Source organism: Mangifera indica, chromosome 6 (assembly GCF_011075055.1).
Source record: "Mangifera indica cultivar Alphonso chromosome 6, CATAS_Mindica_2.1, whole genome shotgun sequence".
In the NCBI taxonomy this organism is placed as follows: domain Eukaryota; kingdom Viridiplantae; phylum Streptophyta; class Magnoliopsida; order Sapindales; family Anacardiaceae; genus Mangifera; species Mangifera indica.
Window position 1 is genome coordinate 6,415,792 of NC_058142.1, and position 22,073 is coordinate 6,437,864.

The 22,073-nt window shown below is 31.7% G+C and overlaps 1 protein-coding gene and 2 pseudogenes across 1 annotated transcript; all 3 read right to left on the reverse strand.

The window, feature by feature from the left end:
- Positions 1 to 1,279: 1,279 nt before the first annotated feature.
- LOC123218061 lies at positions 1,280 to 4,317 on the reverse strand (annotated as a pseudogene).
- A 2,764-nt stretch (positions 4,318 to 7,081) lies between these two features.
- LOC123218063 (coatomer subunit beta'-3-like) lies at positions 7,082 to 9,285 on the reverse strand. The gene is made up of 10 exons (XM_044639266.1): positions 9,153 to 9,285; positions 9,026 to 9,046; positions 8,864 to 8,925; positions 8,713 to 8,767; positions 8,581 to 8,617; positions 8,148 to 8,473; positions 7,938 to 8,069; positions 7,698 to 7,846; positions 7,493 to 7,561; positions 7,082 to 7,342 (listed from the first exon to the last, which is right to left on the reverse strand). The coding sequence occupies exons 1-10, from the start codon at positions 9,159 to 9,161 to the stop codon at positions 7,288 to 7,290; spliced, it is 915 nt and encodes a 304-aa protein (XP_044495201.1). The 5' UTR covers positions 9,162 to 9,285; the 3' UTR covers positions 7,082 to 7,287.
- An 8,172-nt stretch (positions 9,286 to 17,457) lies between these two features.
- On the reverse strand, positions 17,458 to 20,535 carry LOC123218060 (annotated as a pseudogene).
- Between the last annotated feature and the right edge of the window lie 1,538 nt (positions 20,536 to 22,073).

Here is a 22,073-nt window from a genome sequence, read left to right on the forward strand (position 1 = left end):
TGATTTTAAGTGTAATCACAGAATTTCAAAAACTAGTTTGAGTGATGAAAACAAAAGATCCTCTCGTAACAGGACAAAATTCGAATAACATAAGTGAAGAGAGGTACTACAATGTTTAAATTAATAGTATGCAGAGAAAAGTGGGTGGAACTAGAATCTAAAAGCAATCTTTGATTTGCTACATACGTCTAATAATTAAAGTCAATATTATTATTCTCTCTTGTAATATCATGGCATTTGGTGGTGCATATTGATATATCGATTTGCCAAATCACGTAAATGCTCTAAACAGGTGACAACTTTTTGAATATTGTCAACGATTCTGTGATTTAGGCAGCTAGATATCAATTTGGTAGATCGATTCGACAAGTTTCACTCATCCATCCCACTTCCTTTTTGGGAAAAAAAATATATATGTGGTTAATAGTTAAAATTTGGCCAAAATACTTATTTTCTACCCAAGTTTGTTGCATCTTTCTATTAGTACTTGCTAAATATTAAAAATATAAACTCTTATGTACGGGTGATTAAAATTAACAAAATCAATTAGTTTCAGGAGTAAAATTATCATTTAATTAGTAATATATTAAAAATAATAAAATATTTTCATATTTTTTTTATTAGTTTAAAAAACTAATAATTTTTTTTTATGATTAAACTTTAAAAAATTATATTTTTTTTGTTAGGTTCTAATTCCTGGTGGCAACTCCTCCGGTGTTATAATCATTCAATTTTAATTTTGTAAGATTTACGTAAAGATTATAAAATAATGAATTAAAATTATCCAAGATTATAAGAATAATGATATGCCAACGTCTTTAATTTTATATAAAATTAGTTTCCTAAGTGTCATAGAGATCTAATTAATAAGTCGAGTTGTATTTTTAACTTAAGAAATAAATACATTTTAGATTATTTATATTTAGGAAAGTTGTATTTAATATAATTAATGTTATTTGCCTAAAGTTTATCAAAATTAGAATTAATTAAATTTTTTTATTCGAATGTCATAATTTAATAAATTTATCTAGTATTATAAGTTTTCCTAGTGGGTTAAGAAAAATATGTATACACCAAGGCATGAAATCTTGTAATTCAAATAACCCATTGATCAATAGATAAAATTTTGTTTATTTTCTTAACAAATTGTGTTCCCTTAAGTATTATTCTTATTTATCTTTTTGTCACTTGAATGGTATTAATAATTATTCTTATTTAAAGATGAATTTGGCTTGATGTCATACACACACATAGACGGCATAAATTATGAATATTATTATACACGTGGGTGCTTTCAAACATGTGATCTAAAAATTATGAATATTATTTTCACCATAATAGTTCCTTCATCATAACCAATTACAATTCTGTCCAACAAAAATGAATAGTAAAAATGTCATGATCTAAAAAAAAGGTGATATTTTGCATCTACAGAAACTTTGTAACTTCAGAAGAAGAATACAGAGATCTAACTCTTCACATATTTATCATAAGATGGATTTTATACTTGGACAAGAGAACTTGAAATGGAAAATTAGTCAAAGGTGAGAACAATGGGAGTGCCATGATGTTATTGAACCATTAGAAAATATCATACAAGACTAACCACGAAAGATTAGATAAGAAAATCAACAAGATGAAGAAGAAAAATCATGAAGATACTCACCTGCGTGAACCTTTCATATATCCAACCGCCCAAACTCTTTCAAGACCATAATTCAATGTGTTTTCAAGCCTACAAGTCAATTAAATCAGTTTAGGAAGGGTAAGCAGAACTCCATTGGCTCAATCAGAAATAACAAACATTCAGAATTAATGATGATTACAATACAAAAGTAGCTAAGGGATCATACAAAAAAGGTTTAAATTAAAGTTGGTAGAAAGGGAAATCAAAGTTTGCATTTGAAATATAATAGCTAATTCTTATTTGAGAAACAAAAACTACTAAAATAAAAAGGCTGAGCAGTGTTCATCAGTTTGAAATCCTTGAAAATAAGACACTAACACAACGGTTACCTATATGTGGTTGCATGCCAAATGCGAACAGTCCCATCCTCAGAACCAGTTATGATAATAGGGAGCTCAGGATGAAAACAAACTGCAGAGACATTGTGAGTGTGGCCCTCTAGTGTCTGGACACAACTTTTGGTTTGATAATCCCACACCTGCTTCTTATGATATGTTAACAATCGATTCTTGATTGACAAAAATGAACGATCAGTTTGTTGAAAACAAAATGAAAAATTAGAGTCAAACCTTAGCAGTATGATCATCTGAACCAGTGATCAGATAAGGTTTATCACCACCAGTAAAATAATCAACACAGTTTACTCCTTTCTGATGGGCATCCAATGTAAAATTGGGGTCGGGGGAACCAAGGTTCCAAATCTGGAGGTTAACACATAAATAGTGCAGTTTCAGCATGGCTATATCACATGAATCAAGAATTGCATCAATAATTATCAATGTAAATCACCAATTTACCTTTATAGTGCAATCAAGGGATGCACTGGCAAAGGTGTTGGTATCTTTAGGATTAAATGTTACTTGCATGACATAGTGAGAATGTCCCTCAAATATCTGAGTACACATCCAACCCTTCTCCCAGTCCCCCATAGTTTTATGAGCATATCATCAGATGATGACAGCACATATGGAAGGGTAGGATGGACAGCAATGCACCTAATGTAATCCGTATGTGCCTCAAATACTTTAATTTTGTCCATTGTATTGTAATTGTATACACGAATAAACATGTCATCAGCTCCAGCAACAACCCATTGCTTGCGTGCTACAAACTTTGCTGACCTGACTGCATTGGCATTATTTGGGCATCAGAGGATAGTAGAGACCTCATTGGGGAGAAAAAGAGGAAAAAGAAAAAACATAAAACTAACTGATAGCATACATATCTAGAGTTTACCTGGCAACTCAGTGACCTCAAATGACTTGGCCATAGTCTGTAGCAATAGCAAAAACATTTAGATTATCTATGAATACTAGGAAAAACCTCCCAATAACTAAAAGTAACTCAAAAAAAAAGATTTCACGTTAAGTCCAAGATTGGTTCACCAAGAGAGATACATTTTTCTTTTGTTAAACCGAAAACAAATGAAAAAGTTAAAAAACTCATAAGAGGCCTAGATGTGTTAAATAACCACCAGACAATGCTAGCAGCACTCGAAATAACAAAATTGTAGTATTTTCATACCTGAGACTGGTAATTCCAAATACAAACAGTTCCAGAATACAAACTTGCCAGAATCCTAAAATTACAACCATATAAGTTATGTTAATCTCCATGCACTAACACATAATGCTACAAATTTGTAAAGTAGATTATAGTTACCATGGTTCGGTTGGATGTAAATCCACAGACTTAACTCTCTCTGATCTTTGTGCAAGTTTTCTCTGATCCAATTATCATTTTAACAAAATTATTCCCAAAATTTCTTAAAAATTTGAAATGGACTATTAGACAAATAAATGAGCACAAAAGAGAGATGTAATCTTCTAAAGAAAAAAACAGTACCTTGATTTCAAGTCTGAGCGGCTGGTAACACACAACAAAACCAAACAAAAAAATCAGTACTACATCAAATAATACATGCCACTAACCTTCTAATTTTAAACTTCCAAAAAAAGCCTAAAACCAGTTGCAATATCCCTAAACTGCCTCCAACTTTCGATCATTATCTTAGCAGCCAAACACAGACGCAAGCCAACAGATCCAATTAAAAACCGGATCTCAACACAATTCAAAACCCAAAGGCCCCATTCAATTGCCAACTAACGGTTACAAAATCCAAAACAGAAAGCACCATCCAACTACTTAACAAGCGACCAGAACTCATGTAATTAAACAAGAAATGAGAAGCATTAGACAAAAAACATCTCAGTAATCAAACCACTAAGCGTGCATCGAATTATTTAAAAGCCTAAAACGAGCAACAATGTTCACGAACTTCCATTCCTCGACACAATTAGATCCAATCAAACACCAGATCTCAACTCAAAATTCAAACACATAACACTGCGTTTGACTGCCTACTATAACAGCATTGAATTACAGTAAGACTAAAATTCACAAACAATGAAATCAAAACGACGAGAGAAGTGATCAGATCTAACGTTCACGATAGTCAGAGAGATCAAACAACTCACCATTTTCGAAGATTAGATTTGCGACGAAATTACCAACGAATCGAGATCAAAGTTACGTTGGGGGAGATATTAATTTAGATCCAGAGGGAGAGAGGGAGCTCGGCGTGTGCAAATATGAGGAGCGAGATCCTTAAGATTTGTATTTACGGGTGTGCCACTGCACAGATGGAAATCGTGTGCGGGAGGATATATGATAAAACGACACACTGTTGGTGGATCTGAAATCAGAGAAAGATCAATATTTGCGTTAGCCAGTCGCTTTCTCTCTGTTCACTAATCAAGTTGTGACGTGGCAGTACATGCGCCATGCTGGCATACTGGGCCCCATAATTCATTTTACATTGTTTTATTAATCCTATTAATTAAAAAAAAAATTACTAGATTTGTCGGGTAAAAAATAAATCAACTGTGCAAGTATAAATAATAAAATCAATAATAATATTCATTTTTATAAGATTGTTGTTTGTTTGTTACAAATTCATTGCATTATTACTGTATCATTGTTTTTGTTAAAAGGCCAACTGATTTGTCCGACCCCAGGTTTAGTGTAAAGTGAATGTTTTATCCATAAATTTTTAAATATTTATTTTTAGACCATTAGAATTAATAAAATTTATTAATTTTATGGATAAAACTGTTGTTTGATTAATGATATTAAAAAAATTTTATCTTATTTTCTCTCTTAAACCCTAAAAATAAATATTTTTTTCCACACCTAAGTTTTAAAAAATTATATAATCTATTCTAGAATTTCAATTTTTTAGTAAATTTTTTGGTGAACAGTTGCTTGTCCAACACTTTTCTGACACTGTATCTCCCTCTTTGGTGCTGTCTCTCCTTCTTGATCATGTCTCCTAGCACTACTCATTCAACTGGACAAACATAACATAAATTATATCAATGTTGATCAAAGCAACAAAAAATGCCTACCTAAATCATACTAAAAGATCTTTTTCCATGAATATTACATTTCTGTTACCATAGCAACATAAAACTTTGTGGAATTAATATTAATTACATTTATAAATAATGGATTAACTGCCTTCATCATGCTCCAGCATGTACTCCACAGCGAAAAAATTATGACAAAAAGGAAATAGCTTAAGCTTGCCACGAATGAATGAGAAGCTTTGTTTTTCTTCAATGTGATAGATTCCTAAAATGCATGGATGTTGTTATTATCATATTAAACTAATTATTATCTAAATATTGTTGAGTCCTAAGACAAAGACGATTTTGCTTTTGTCAAAAAGAGGGACAGAGACCGACCAGGGAGAGAGAAGACGGGAGGGAGAGAGAACGATCAGAGACAACAAAGTTTACTAGTTTTTAATGAGTTAAAAAACCCTAAGTGACAAATGATCACTTTTTAAATTTTAAATAGCAAAAAATTATTAGATTTTTAAATTTAGAGGAATATAATAATTTTTTAATTAATTTAATATTCTTAATTAAATGATATTTTTATCTTTAACACTAGTAATGAATTTTAATAGAATTGTGAACATTATATTTTTTGAAAGTTAACTGTTGATAGTTTAGGATTTTACTAAACGTTAGGTGGGGCTAAGTCTTTCGGCCTTTTTTTTAATTGAATTAGGTTGCCCATTTATCCTTTGAATATTTATTTTCTTCCTCCTTTGTTACTATTAAGTATAGTTTAATCATTTGCTCTGAAAGAGAAAGATACAGAAGCTACTTAACAAAACAACCATGCATATTTTAGTAAGATCTTGTATAACTGGATTCTCTTATAGTATTTTTGACAGACTGAATATGTTTACATCAAAATCAAGGGGTAAAAGAAAGGCTCTTGGCAGTTGAGGGTGCATGATTCCACACAACCTTCCAGTGCTTCTGCATATGTATCAAAATATATACAACTATTTTAAGCTAGTTAAGATCATGTAATCGAATCAATAAACAAACGAAGGGATTATATATAAAAACCCAATTTGAAGATGGAGCATAAGGAAGTTGCACAGCCAAGTTTCCAGTTATAAGTATTGTCAGAGGCGATGGAGTCCCGCAGTTTTTGCCACATATGGTGTTGCAGACTTCAGCAACTTCACTGTGAGCACACTCCTCAGCACATCTCTGCTAGCATGTTTCAAGTCTGGCCTGCACTTTGGCCACTGAGAGATTGATTATTATCATCATCATAAAGGCCGTTATCACAAGGCACCTTGACTTAGTTCTCTCCATGGTTGCTGCTTGTTGATTGAATATTTTGAATTTGTTTATAGGCCTTGGGGGGCTGCATTCTTGTACAGTCTGAGTTTCACATTCAATTCATGTAACTAATAGCGGAAACAGAATCCACACCCATACTTGCTGTCCATAATGCAGATGTTTTATTTTTCAATTTATGACATAAGTTTGTATTCCACAAGAAAAGATTTGGCTTTTTACAGCCATAGGATGCGTCGTAAATGACCTTTTCAGCGGTATTAATTAACAGTTGTATTGATAAACAGAATTCTGTTGTTTGCAATGTTTTTAGGACTCTCAATTTTTGGCCTAAAATATAGAACTTGCTCTTGGTAATGGAAGAAATTCTTTGTGAGGTTTCAAGTCTTTTATGTTTGTCAAGTCTGTGAAAAGTGCAGGTTTCCAGGCCTGAATTTTCTTCTAAAATTAATTAGTTGAGAAGAAGGTCCTCTTTCTTTCATTAGTGGCTTCTAATATGCACACTACTTAATCAAGATGATATGGTATATTTGTTTCATTGAAGACTATTTCCTCTTCTTCAAATCATTTGCTGCATTAACTTGTAATTATCAATAAAGCTTCTAGCAAAGTTTATTGGTAAATAAATAACCCAGAAAGTAATTACAGTTTTAAAGTTTATAATCGAGAGGCCTGTAAGTCTATGTAGTCAAGAGTATGCAGCAACATGACAAATTAGAGGGGGCAATTTTGTTGATGAAATCCATTTATTCAACTGAATATCAGACAAAAGGTAGATATAACAAGTCCAATACAAGCGCAAAAGATTGCAAATCATGATACAAAAGCTAGATTAACATGTAATATAAAGAGCAAGACTAGCCATTGGCAGTCATTATTTCTTCTGATCTTCATGTCTTCAAAACACACTACAGTTGTCTCAGAAATGCAACCTCAAATGCTAATAATTTTGACCATAATGGTTCCTTTGTCACTTCCAAAGGCAACCCTGCTCACAGAAGTAACAGATTGCGGGTCATTTTTGGTTTGATGAAAGATAAATTCATAGAAAAACCTCGTTTAACATTGCAAATGATGTGTCATAAGCTAATCAATTAGGGAAAAACATTGTCCAAAGGAAAATAAACAACAAACTTACTGGTTTGAACCTTTCGTGCATCCAACTCCCCAAACTCGTTCAAGACCAAAGTTTAGTGTATTCTCAAGCCTGCGCGGATAAATCACAAATTCAAAACTAGACTTGGGGAAACACTGATAAAAGATATCAAAGCTGCAATGTCTGTAACTGACTACTCAGTCATTTAAATTTGGAATTTAGAAATCATCAACCGATACACTGGTACCTGAATGTAGAACTATTCCATACGCGGATAGTCTGATCCTCGGAGACTGTAATGACGATGGGAAGCTCAGGATGGATGCACACTGCAGTAACATTGTTAGTGTGGCCTTCTAGGGTTTCAACACAACTTTTGGTTTCGTAGTCCCAAACCTATTCAAACATGATTTACTGGGCATGTCAAATTGCTACTCATCCGTGACATAAACAAAATTCAATCATGGCTAATGAACAAGTTGCAAACCTTAGCAGTACAATCATCAGAACCAGTTATGAGAAATGCTTTATCACTTCTCACAAAGTAGTCGACACAATTAATCCCTTTCGAATGCGCATCCCAGGAAAACTTTGCAGCTGATGAGTCTAAATTCCAAATCTAAGTGGGGGAGCAATATTAGATCATAACTAGGTGATTTAAACCGAACAAAGAATATGTATGAAATATCAGGCATACCTTTATGGTACAATCAAGTGAGGCACTTGCAAAAGTGTTGAGATCTTTGGGATTAAATGCTACTTGCATTACATAATGTGAATGTCCGTTGAAAATTCGAGTACACTCCCAATCCTTCTCCCAATCCCAGAGCTTGATAAGCTTGTCATCGGATGACGACAACACATATGGTAATGTAGGATGAACAGACACAGACCTAATGTAATCTTCATGTGCCTCAAATTCTTTAACCTTTTCCGTGGTGTTGTAATTGTAAACTCGAATAAATTTGTCATCAGAAGCACAAACAAACCAGTCCTCGCGAGGTATGAACTTTGCTGTCCTGACTGCAAACACACATTGAAACACAATTTTTCATCTTGTCAACTAAAATTGATCACCAAGAAGATAGAGAAAAAAAATGTGTATAATTTAGAAAATATATGTCATGTACCTGGTGACTCAGTGACCTTGAAAGACTTCTCCAGAGACTGGAAAAGAGTAAAACAAACTTACTTAGGTGTAGAAAATTCAAGAAATCTTTATCATTTAAAAATCAGTAACCCCATCATTTTGGTGCTGTTACCTGAGAATGGTAGTTCCAGATACGCACAGTTCCCGAATACAAACTTGCCAGGATCCTGCAGTAAATTATCATGAGATAAATTTTAATATTAACCTGAACTATACACAAAAATATAACATATTGAACCTAATTCAAAGAGGGACAACAATACCATGGTTGAGTTGGATGGAGATCAACAGATTTAACTCTTTGAGATGGGTTGATAAATTCTATCTGAGATGAAGAAGGTATTTCAACAAAGTTAGCCAGATAGTTTGACAATGCTACTTTAATCACAAAGACTAAGGAACGGCAGTAGAGATAAGAGCTTTACCTCAGTTACAAGTTTAAGAGGCTGCAATGCAACAAATCAAAGGAGAAAAAACCCATTAAACTATAATCAAAATCCAAACATTTTGTCTTATAAATGAACAGTAACTTATAAATTACAGTTAGCTCACCGTTTCCATAGTTGATGGTACAATCTGACTTGGATGATTGAAACTTATGAAATTGCTGTTGGTTGGAGAGAATGTGGGGGATGAGTTAAAATGAACATATGTATATATAGTTGCCCATTTGCATGAAATACTTTGCAGCTAAGTAAAATAGAACAAAGTCAATAATTTAGGGCGGCATACATATGTTGTCATCCGATGTGGTTGAGACCGTTGATTATTATGAAATGTAGGAACGAAGGGTGAAGATCGATTTTAATGACTTGGAGGTTTGACCACTTGATAGTTGCAAAATTGGGCATGGTAACAATATGCTGATTAACCCATAGTTGTCCGTTTTGACTTCAATTTGGGGCTGCTGCTTAGAAACTTCAATCATGGAAACCCAAGATGAAAAGAATAATAAAACTGGGTTGAGTTTGACTACGTCAATATAGGCCTACGAAAAATTAACTGGAAGTACTAGGCTTTATTATCAGCCCAGGTCCATCAATCTTCGGTCTAATTTTGTTTTCAACATTGCTCTACCGGTTATTACAAATATAATTATAAATATCTTATAATATATAATACATATTTTATAATATAATAAAATATAGATAAAAATAATATATATTATAAGATATATTAAATTAATATAATACAGTAGATTTATCATATAATATGATAGATAATACTAATATAAATCGATATAATTTTTAAAGAAAATAACGATATAATAAGGGTACATATGAAAAGTCTTTAGATTTTTAAACGTATTTATGTTATTTTCTAAAATGATGATGTGCTAATTAGATTTTTTATTACTTTTATTATTATTTTATTTTTTAAAAACTGCATCATATAATATTCATTACACAATATGAAAAATTAAATTTTTAATATACAATATGATACGTGGTCAGATTAGCATAGTTATAAATAAAATATGAGATGACCAACTGTAAGGTATAAATTCTAATGGGCAAATCGAATACCCAGTAAGGTTTATAAAATTAACAATAAAATTATGAGTAAAAATAGCACATCATATCAGATTAGTATAACACTCTAATTAATTACCAAACAAAAACCCAAAATTGTATATATATATATATATATATAAATGATTTCGAAGTAAAGTACAAAACTTCATTTTATCCCATGCATGCAATACACCGGTCAATGCTCAATTGCGAGTACACACTTTATAGCAAGTAGTATTATATGCATAATTTTTATGTATAATTTTATGTACAAATAATGACGTATCATTATGTAATTATATAATTAAAAATTAAAGAGAAAACGATATTCAATCACATAATAATATATCATTATATATATACAAAATTATACATATAGTTTTATTGATCCACTATTTCTCTTCAACGTTTTTCTCATTAGACACTCTACCTATTGTATGTCTCATCAGCCACCTTGTTAAAGCCCTAGTTGACCTCAACAACTTCAAAAATTAACCATATATTTAGCAATACAAATGTAGAGTTGCATACATCTCAGACTTATAAAATGCGGTCTATCAAAAGGATCATCACTTTGTTGTTAAGAAATTAAGCTTAAACTGACATCCAACAAATCATTTGCCATAAAAAAAAAAAAAAAATTAAAATGTCATTATGATCCCTATCCATAACCCAATACATATTCTCCATTTCATATCTTGAAGTAGTGGAGAAAAAAAGTTTTATGGGAGCAGTAATTTAGATACATATGGCACATCCCATGTCCTCTATCTAAAATAAAAATTTGTGTTGGATTTACTTTAGCTAGCCGATAAGGCCAGAATGAGAAGCATGAACACAAAGTCAATGCAAATATTTTCTTTTCTTTTGTGTGTCATGAGGCTGTTGATTGAATGAGGCTGGAAAGAATCGGTGGATTAGTAGCCAGAAAAGGCAGATTAGGTTGCAGCTAATGCATTAATATGATTTTGTATCTGACTTTTTAGAGAGAGACAGATGAATTATTTTGGCTTTCTCTATTGATTTATGATTGATTATCACCACGACAGAAGATTATTATCCGCTGAATCTTGATGATAATCCCCATTGTTGCGGATAGGAAAAAGAAAAGAGAAAGATTTGAACCTAAAATGTAATTTTAATATATCATTAGATAACTCTATTATATATAGAGTCGTCTTTTATTACTCAAATTACCATACGAGACATTCTTTGAAAGTTGTAACTCGATGCTCCTTTTAAAATATATGAATATTTTATGTGTACAAACGCTTTACAACAGATTCAAAGATGTGTATCTTATATGTATGTTGGATAATAGTCTACAAATAATATTTTATCGGAGTTGTTCTTTATTTATTTGGTCATATATTTGAGCCACTAACATTAGTCGTAGGGTTATCAAGTAAATCTTTACCATTAACATGATTCATAGTTTTATACCAAGTAAATGTATACAAATCAAAGGAGATTTTTTTCATGTGGAAAACATAAACTCTTTTAAATCCAACATAATTTGCTCCCTTCATATTTACGAAATATTATAGAAAATATCCAAATATATGTCCAATAAATAAACACCTTTATGATTATGAGCAATCTTATATACATTCAATTTTAAATACTCAACTGAATACCTAAATAATATATTCTCATGTGATTGAATCATTTAATCATATGATAACACATCATTTAAGTATCTAACTAACTACTTAAAGTGGGTATATATAGTTTTATTGTAAAACTAAGAGCGATACTATATACGTCCATTTTGAGTATATAAATGGATACACATTTATATATATTATCATGTTGTCAAATATTATTTTATTTTTAATTCAAAATCATTTAATCACATAATGACACATATGAAGTATATATCAATTTGTATACTTAAAATAGATACATATAATTTTATTGTAAAACTAAATGCATATATCAATTTTTTCTGTGACAGAAATTTATCCATATATTCAACTGGTTTCTAAGAAACCTCTTTAGTGCCTTCACCCATATCATATAGATGAGTTGATAGAACAGAATGAAGACTGTGTCACGCATTGATGAGCAAGATCCTCAACATTGACTTCAACGGAAGGCCAAAGTACATCGAGAACACGAAAAAATATGAGTCAATCGAGGCCACATTATATCGTTGGAAACAACATATATAATCGAAAGGATGAAGCAAAGAGATTAAATGGAATGATTTATTCCAAGAATAAAATTCTTCCACTCACCTCGCCACTCTTCTCAATGCGCTTTGTCAACTTTCAATACAAACATAAATTCAACTCATTGCACACTTGTTTAATCCCACTAATCACATTTGGAAAACCCTATTTTAGTAGGGTCAATTTAATTATGTTATTGTAATCATATAATTAACTTTATGGTGTTTCAGATTTCTGTACCTAGAAATTGCAGCAGTTTTCAACATTTTAGGGCTTCAAAGTGGACACATTTCATTAAATTTTAATAGTTAATATTAATTAAAATAGGTTAATTGAATAGCATGACTTGAGTGACAAAATATGAGGTTTTATGTATAAAAACACAGATTCAAATCTCCTCCAGTAACATTACCTAATTCAGTGATTATTGTTAGACCTTAGATATTTTGATTATGTCAAAACTTAGTTTAAAGTTGTTAATTTTTATCTATTAAGCAAATTAAGTCTATAATATAAAATTCTTATGCCAAAAGATGAACGAAATGTAGGTTTTTCAACTTTTAAGATATGGAACTCCCATCCCCTATGGGACACTAGTCCCATGTCCATCCTTGCAAGTTTGGAATTCTAAAAATTTTTTGTCAAATAAATAAGAACGCCATCCCCAAAATAGGAATGCTCATTCCCAGATCAAAAATGTCTATTCTCATGACGAGGACGCCCATTTCTCTGGGAGCCCCCTACCAGTCCCTTTATGTCTAAAGCTTCTAAAATTGAATTATGAAGGTGCAAAAAAGGACGTCCATCCCTAGAGTGACACATTTCAAGAATTCGACTGTTGGATAAATATTGAGTTGGACACAATCTCAAATAACTAGTGTATGTGAACAAAATCTCAAAGAACTATTATAAAAAAATGTTATCTTTATGAGTAAAACATCAAGTGGGTTACTTGAAAAAGTGGATGTAAATGACTTGGAAGAGAAAACTCCGAACTACTATAAATCTTGAACATTTCATTTTCCTACTCTCTTTACTTTATATTTTATATTTGTGTTATATGTTTTGATAATTTGTTGAATATTGTTTGTGATTAATTACTTGTGTTTGTTGATTATTAGATTTGTTTGAATATCTTGTTAAATTTACTTATTTGGTTGTGATGGATTATAAATTTGTTTAAAATTTTTAGTTGGTCAAAAATTTTTAGATAACCCTATTCACCTCCCTTTAAGATTATTAGTCGTTTAAGATTTTCCAATTGTGAAGTTAGTTACTTGATCTGAGATTTATCTTATTCAGTATGATTAGTTCTGATCTAAATAAAATTTTTCATTACAAAAAAAAAAGAAAAGGTTAATTGATAGAACACGTATCCATAATCCAAACACTGCTGTTTTGAGTAATTTATATTATCATAAAATCATCTAATTTTCCCCACATTGAAATCAAACTGAACTGTATTTCCTTCTATTCTCAAAGAAACTTTGACTTCTTTCCCTAAAATGCCAGCCACATTATCTAGTTTAAATAACTTGTATATTTATAGAGGCACTTTTATGGTACAAAAATATATTTCTATTTTGACAAATTCCAAGATCATAATTGTTAAGTGTTTCTTAAAAGGCCAAACGACTATTTCCCACCCAAGGTTTAGCGTTTTCTTAAATGTCCCCCCTTTAACTATGGAAACACCAAACACCCACCAATGATCGGTTAGATTTAACAAAACCCTAATGGTGGTAAGGGTAAAATCGTCATTTTCGCTATAATATTAAAAATAAACTAAAATAGAATATAATTTTACCCCCCTATACTTTAAAAACTAAAATTTTCCCCCAACCTAAGTTTTAAAAAACTGCAGTTTCACCCTAGGGTTTGGTTTTGAAATCTCCGGCGACCTCTCCGGCTCCGTTGCCGACGGCCTCTCCCTCCCGAAGCAACCTCTTATTCCGGCGATCTCTTTCCTCTCTTTTGGAGATCCGATCGGCACCCGGAGACGAAGACGACGGCTTCGTCTTCGTCTCCCACGGCGTCTCCGGACGTTGATCGGACCTCCAAATGGGAGGAAAGATATCGCCGGAAGGAGAGGTTGCTTCGGGAGGAAGAGGCCGTCGGCAACGGAGCCGGAGAGGTCGCCGGAGATTTCAAAACCAAACCCTAGGGTGAAACTGCGGTTTTTTAAAACTTAGGCTGAGAAAAAATGTTAGTTTTTAAAGTTTTGAGAGGCAAAAAGAGATAAAATTTTTAGGCGTTAAGGTTCTGTTAAATCTAACCGGCTATGGGTAGGTGTTTGGTGTTTTCATAGTTAAAAGGGGGACATTTGAGAAAACGCTAAACCTTGGGTGGAAAATAGTCGTTTGGCCTTCTTAAAATTATAAACTTCGTGTTTACACCTGGCGTTGATGTATACATAATTTTCTCATGGCCATTTTGTTCAGCTGGCAGCTAATTGCTTTATCTCTCGGCCAAAACTTATTCTCATTTAAGGTTTGATGAAATTGTAAATTTATATCTATTAACTTTTAAAAACATAAATATCCATAATTTTGTTAAAATTTCTGTTATGATTAAAGATAAAAATGTTATTTAACTAAAAAAATTTTAAAAGCTAAAAATTTATTATATTTCCCCAAATTTAAAAATGTAACAATTTTTTTCTATCAAAATTTGAAAGGTGACTATTCTCCCATAGGGTTTCATTTTTTTCCTTCATTCTCTGGCGATCGTTCTCCAATAACTCTCCTATACTGGTGCTTTCTAGTCTCCTAACAAAGACAAATCATTAGTTAATCAAAGGTCGGTTGAAAAGTCGTTGACAAAAGTCTGTGTGACATACAAATTTGTATGGATCGATTGTACATAGATGCGCACACATAAAATTTATATATAAACTTAAGATTGCTTCAAAACTTTTAGATATATGTATATACACACACACTCGCAAAAACAAAACAAAAAAAGATATTATATCTTAATTATATTTTAAATCAACATTATAATGACACTTATAATTTAAAAATAAAGCTCTATGATAATTAATTCGCTAGGTGTATACTTATGAAAGACCAAGGAAACATTTGATTAAACAATAATGAAAAGTTGTAGAATCCAATAAGTTGAACAATTGTTTTATTAAAAATTATCTTCTAATACAAGAGTCCACCTAGAGACTTGAGGTGTTGAATGAGAACCCTAGAGTATGGAAAACTCCCAACCACAAGCAAATATCAACCAAAAATCCCAATGAAATCTCAGCATGTGTAACGCATCAAATGAAAAAAATAAACAAATTCAAGACCAAGAATATTCCCCTCAATCTTATTTAAATGGCCGGTGAGATGTGTTTTTCAAAAAGAACTTTGTGCCTTTAACACGATTCACTAATGGTGGGTGCATATATTGTACCTATGTCTATATATTATGAATAACAAAATTCTCCATGCCCTTTACACAATTGTAGGGAGCAAGCAAGAAACTCCAACCTCTCGCCGCATAAAGACAATGTTGATTATTCTAATTGTTAATGTCCCCAACATTTTTTATTCAAAAAAATTATATATATATATATGTAAATAAGTATATAAATAATATATCATCATATAATAAGATGATTTTAAGTGTAATCACAGAATTTCAAAAACTAGTTTGAGTGATGAAAACAAAAGATCCTCTCGTAACAGGACAAAATTCGAATAACATAAGTGAAGAGAGGTACTACAATGTTTAAATTAATAGTATGCAGAGAAAAGTGCGTGGAACTAGAATCTAAAAGCAATCTTTGATTTGCTACATACGTCTAATAATTAAAGTCAATATTATTATTCTCTCTTGTAATATCATGGCATTTGGTGGTGCATATTGATATATCGATTTGCCAAATCACGTAAATGCTCTAAACAGGTGACAACTTTTTGAATATTGTCAACGATTCTGTGATTTAGGCAGCTAGATATCAATTTGGTAGATCGATTCGACAAGTTTCACTCATCCATCCCACTTCCTTTTTGGGAAAAAAAATATATATGTGGTTAATAGTTAAAATTTGGCCAAAATAATTATTTTCTACCCAAGTTTGTTGCATCTATCTATTAGTACTTGCTAAATATTAAAAATATAAACTCTTATGTACGGATGATTAAAATTAACAAAATCAATTAGTTTCAGAAGTAAAATTATCATTTAATTAGTAATATATTAAAAATAATAAAATATTTTCATATTTTTTCTATTAGTTTAAAAAACTAATAATTTCTTTTTATGATTAAACTTTAAAAAATTATATTTTTTTTGTTAGGTTCTAATTCCTGGTGGCAACTCCTCCGGTGTTCACTTCCCCCACACCCCCCCCCCTGCCCCGCCCCGCCCCGCCCCGCCGCGATGACGACTCCCCCTTCTCCAAACCTCCTCTCTTTGGCATCTTTATCTCTTATCAAATTTTATTGTTTGAATCAAATTACGTACACTCTTATATATAATGGATTTAATATGCATATGCATGCAGCACACAGCACAATGAAACAAATAAGAGAAGCAAATCTTAAGAATTTTCTATAGAAAAACAACAAAGACAGAAAACTAGGTAAGATTTAATTTATATGAACAAAATATAATCATTCAATTTTAATTTTGTAAGATTTACGTAAAGATTATAAAATAATGAATTAAAATTCTCCAAGATTATAAGAATAATGATATGCCAACGTCTTTAATTTTATATAAAATTAGTTTCCTAAGTGTCATAGAGATCTAATTAATAAGTCGAGTTGTATTTTTAACTTAAGAAATAAATACATTTTAGATTATTTATATTTAGGAAAGTTGTATTTAATATAATTAATGTTATTTGCCTAAAGTTTATCAAAATTAGAATTAATTAAATTTTTTTATTCGAATGTCATAATTTAATAAATTTATCTAGTATTATAAGTTTTCCTAGTGGGTTAAGAAAAATATGTATACACCAAGGCATGAAATCTTGTAATTCAAATAACCCATTGATCAATAGATAAAATTTTGTTTATTTTCTTAACAAATTGTGTTCCCTTAAGTATTATTCTTATTTATCTTTTTGTCACTTGAATGGTATTAATAATTATTCTTATTTAAAGATGAATTTGGCTTGATGTCATACACACACATAGACGGCATAAATTATGAATATTATTATACACGTGGGTGCTTTCAAACATGTGATCTAAAAATTATGAATATTATTTTCACCATAATAGTTCCTTCATCATAACCAATTACAATTCTGTCCAACAAAAATGAATAGTAAAAATGTCATGATCTAAAAAAAAGGTGATATTTTGCATCTACAGAAACTTTGTAACTTCAGAAGAAGAATACAGAGATCTAACTCTTCACATATTTATCATAAGATGGATTTTATACTTGGACAAGAGAACTTGAAATGGAAAATTAGTCAAAGGTGAGAACAATGGGAGTGCCATGATGTTATTGAACCATTAGAAAATATCATACAAGACTAACCACGAAAGATTAGATAAGAAAATCAACAAGATGAAGAAGAAAAATCATGAAGATACTCACCTGCGTGAACCTTTCATATATCCAACCGCCCAAACTCTTTCAAGACCATAATTCAATGTGTTTTCAAGCCTACAAGTCAATTAAATCAGTTTAGGAAGGGTAAGCAGAACTCCATTGGCTCAATCAGAAATAACAAACATTCAGAATTAATGATGATTACAATACAAAAGTAGCTAAGGGATCATACAAAAAAGGTTTAAATTAAAGTTGGTAGAAAGGGAAATCAAAGTTTGCATTTGAAATATAATAGCTAATTCTTATTTGAGAAACAAAAACTACTAAAATAAAAAGGCTGAGCAGTGTTCATCAGTTTGAAATCCTTGAAAATAAGACACTAACACAACGGTTACCTATATGTGGTTGCATGCCAAATGCGAACAGTCCCATCCTCAGAACCAGTTATGATAATAGGGAGCTCAGGATGAAAACAAACTGCAGAGACATTGTGAGTGTGGCCCTCTAGTGTCTGGACACAACTTTTGGTTTGATAATCCCACACCTGCTTCTTATGATATGTTAACAATCGATTCTTGATTGACAAAAATGAACGATCAGTTTGTTGAAAACAAAATGAAAAATTAGAGTCAAACCTTAGCAGTATGATCATCTGAACCAGTGATCAGATAAGGTTTATCACCACCAGTAAAATAATCAACACAGTTTACTCCTTTCTGATGGGCATCCAATGTAAAATTGGGGTCGGGGGAACCAAGGTTCCAAATCTGGAGGTTAACACATAAATAGTGCAGTTTCAGCATGGCTATATCACATGAATCAAGAATTGCATCAATGATTATCAATGTAAATCACCAATTTACCTTTATAGTGCAATCAAGGGATGCACTGGCAAAGGTGTTGGTATCTTTAGGATTAAATGTTACTTGCATGACATAGTGAGAATGTCCCTCAAATATCTGAGTACACATCCAACCCTTCTCCCAGTCCCCCATAGTTTTATGAGCATATCATCAGATGATGACAGCACATATGGAAGGGTAGGATGGACAGCAATGCACCTAATGTAATCCGTATGTGCCTCAAATACTTTAATTTTGTCCATTGTATTGTAATTGTATACACGAATAAACATGTCATCAGCTCCAGCAACAACCCATTGCTTGCGTGCTACAAACTTTGCTGACCTGACTGCATTGGCATTATTTGGGCATCAGAGGATAGTAGAGACCTCATTGGGGAGAAAAAGAGGAAAAAGAAAAAACATAAAACTAACTGATAGCATACATATCTAGAGTTTACCTGGCAACTCAGTGACCTCAAATGACTTGGCCATAGTCTGTAGCAATAGCAAAAACATTTAGATTATCTATGAATACTAGGAAAAACCTCCCAATAACTAAAAGTAACTCAAAAAAAAAGATTTCACGTTAAGTCCAAGATTGGTTCACCAAGAGAGATACATTTTTCTTTTGTTAAACCGAAAACAAATGAAAAAGTTAAAAAACTCATAAGAGGCCTAGATGTGTTAAATAACCACCAGACAATGCTAGCAGCACTCGAAATAACAAAATTGTAGTATTTTCATACCTGAGACTGGTAATTCCAAATACAAACAGTTCCAGAATACAAACTTGCCAGAATCCTAAAATTACAACCATATAAGTTATGTTAATCTCCATGCACTAACACATAATGCTACAAATTTGTAAAGTAGATTATAGTTACCATGGTTCGGTTGGATGTAAATCCACAGACTTAACTCTCTCTGATCTTTGTGCAAGTTTTCTCTGATCCAATTATCATTTTAACAAAATTATTCCCAAAATTTCTTAAAAATTTGAAATGGACTATTAGACAAATAAATGAGCACAAAAGAGAGATGTAATCTTCTAAAGAAAAAAACAGTACCTTGATTTCAAGTCTGAGCGGCTGGTAACACACAACAAAACCAAACAAAAAAATCAGTACTACATCAAATAATACATGCCACTAACCTTCTAATTTTAAACTTCCAAAAAAAGCCTAAAACCAGTTGCAATATCCCTAAACTGCCTCCAACTTTCGATCATTATCTTAGCAGCCAAACACAGACGCAAGCCAACAGATCCAATTAAAAACCGGATCTCAACACAATTCAAAACCCAAAGGTCCCATTCAATTGCCAACTAACGGTTACAAAATCCAAAACAGAAAGCACCATCCAACTACTTAACAAGCGACCAGAACTCATGTAATTAAACAAGAAATGAGAAGCATTAGACAAAAAACATCTCAGTAATCAAACCACTAAGCGTGCATCGAATTATTTAAAAGCCTAAAACGAGCAACAATGTTCACGAACTTCCATTCCTCGACACAATTAGATCCAATCAAACACCAGATCTCAACTCAAAATTCAAACACATAACACTGCGTTTGACTGCCTACTATAACAGCATTGAATTACAGTAAGACTAAAATTCACAAACAATGAAATCAAAACGACGAGAGAAGTGATCAGATCTAACGTTCACGATAGTCAGAGAGATCAAACAACTCACCATTTTCGAAGATTAGATTTGCGACGAAATTACCAACGAATCGAGATCAAAGTTACGTTGGGGGAGATATTAATTTAGATCCAGAGGGAGAGAGGGAGCTCGGCGTGTGCAAATATGAAGAGCGAGATCCTTAAGATTTGTATTTACGGGTGTGCCACTGCACAGATGGAAATCGTGTGCGGGAGGATATATGATAAAACGACACACTGTTGGTGGATCTGAAATCAGAGAAAGATCAATATTTGCGTTAGCCAGTCGCTTTCTCTCTGTTCACTAATCAAGTTGTGACGTGGCAGTACATGCGCCATGCTGGCATACTGGGCCCCATAATTCATTTTACATTGTTTTGTTAATCCTATTAATTGAAAAAAAAATTACAAGATTTGTAAGGTAAAAAAGAAATCAACTGTGCAAGTATAAATAATAAAATCAATAATAATATTCATTTTTATAAGATTGTTGTTTGTTTGTTACAAATTCATTGCATTATTACTGTATCATTGTTTTTGTTAAAAGGCCAAATGATTTGTCCGACCCCAGGTTTAATGTAAAGTGAATGTTTTATCCATAAATTTTTAAATATTTAGACCCCAGATTTAATCCATAATTTTAGAATTAGATAAAATTTATTAATTTTATGGATAAAACTGTTGTTTGATTAATGATATTAAAAAAATTTTATTTTATTTTCTCTCTTAAACTCTAAAAATAAATATTTTTTTTCCACTCCTAAGTTTTAAAAAATTACATAATCTACTCTAGAATTTCAATTTTTTAATAAATTTTTTGGTGAACAGTTGCTTGTCCAACACTTTTCTGACACTGTATCTCCCTCTTTGGTGCTGTCTCTCCTTCTTGATCATGTCTGCTAGCACTACTCATTCAACTGGACAAACATAACGTAAATTATATTAATGTTGATCAAACAAACAAAAAATGCCTACCTAAATCATACTAAAAGATCTTTTTCCATGAATATTACATTTCTGTTACCATAGCAACATAAAACTTTGTGGAATTAATATTAATTACATTTATAAATAATGGATTAACTGCCTTCATCATGCCCCAGCATGTACTCCACAGCGAAAAAATTATGACAAAAAGGAAATAGCTTAAGCTTACCACGAATGAATGAGAAGCTTTGTTTTTCTTCAATGTGATAGATTCCTAAAATGCATGGATGTTGTTATTATCATATTAAACTAATTATTATCTGAATATTGTTGAGTCCTAAGACAAAGACGATTTTGCTCTTGTCAAAAAGAGGGAGAGAGACCGACCAGGGATAGAAAAGACAGGAGGGAGAGAGAATGCATCAGAGACAACAAAGTTTACTAATTTCCAGCGAGTTAAAAAACCCTAAGTGACAAATGATCAATTTTTAAACTTTAAATAAGAAGAAATTATTATATTTTTAAATTTAGAGGAATATAATAAATTGTTAATTAATTTAATATTTTTAATTAAATGATATTTTTACTTTTAACACTAGTAATGAATTTTAATAGAATTGTGAGCATTATATTTTTTGAAAGTTAACTATTGATAGTTTAGGATTTTACTAAACGTTTGGTGGGACTAAGTCTTTTGGCCTTTTTTTTAATTGAATTAGGTTGCCCATTTATCCTTTGAATATTTATTTTCTTCCTCCTTTGTTACTATAAGTATAGTTTAATCATTTGCTCTGAAAGAGAAAGATACAGAAGCTACTTAACAAAACAACCATGC

Excerpts from the sequence above, each read along its gene's own strand:
- LOC123218063 (XM_044639266.1), bottom strand. Across the intron at positions 8,926-9,025 it reads CTCTTAAACTTGTAACTGAG|ATAGAATTTATCAACCCATC; the intron begins GTAAAGCTCTTA and ends TCTTCATCTCAG. Across the intron at positions 7,562-7,697 it reads TGGAATAGTTCTACATTCAG|GCTTGAGAATACACTAAACT; the intron begins GTACCAGTGTAT and ends TTATCCGCGCAG.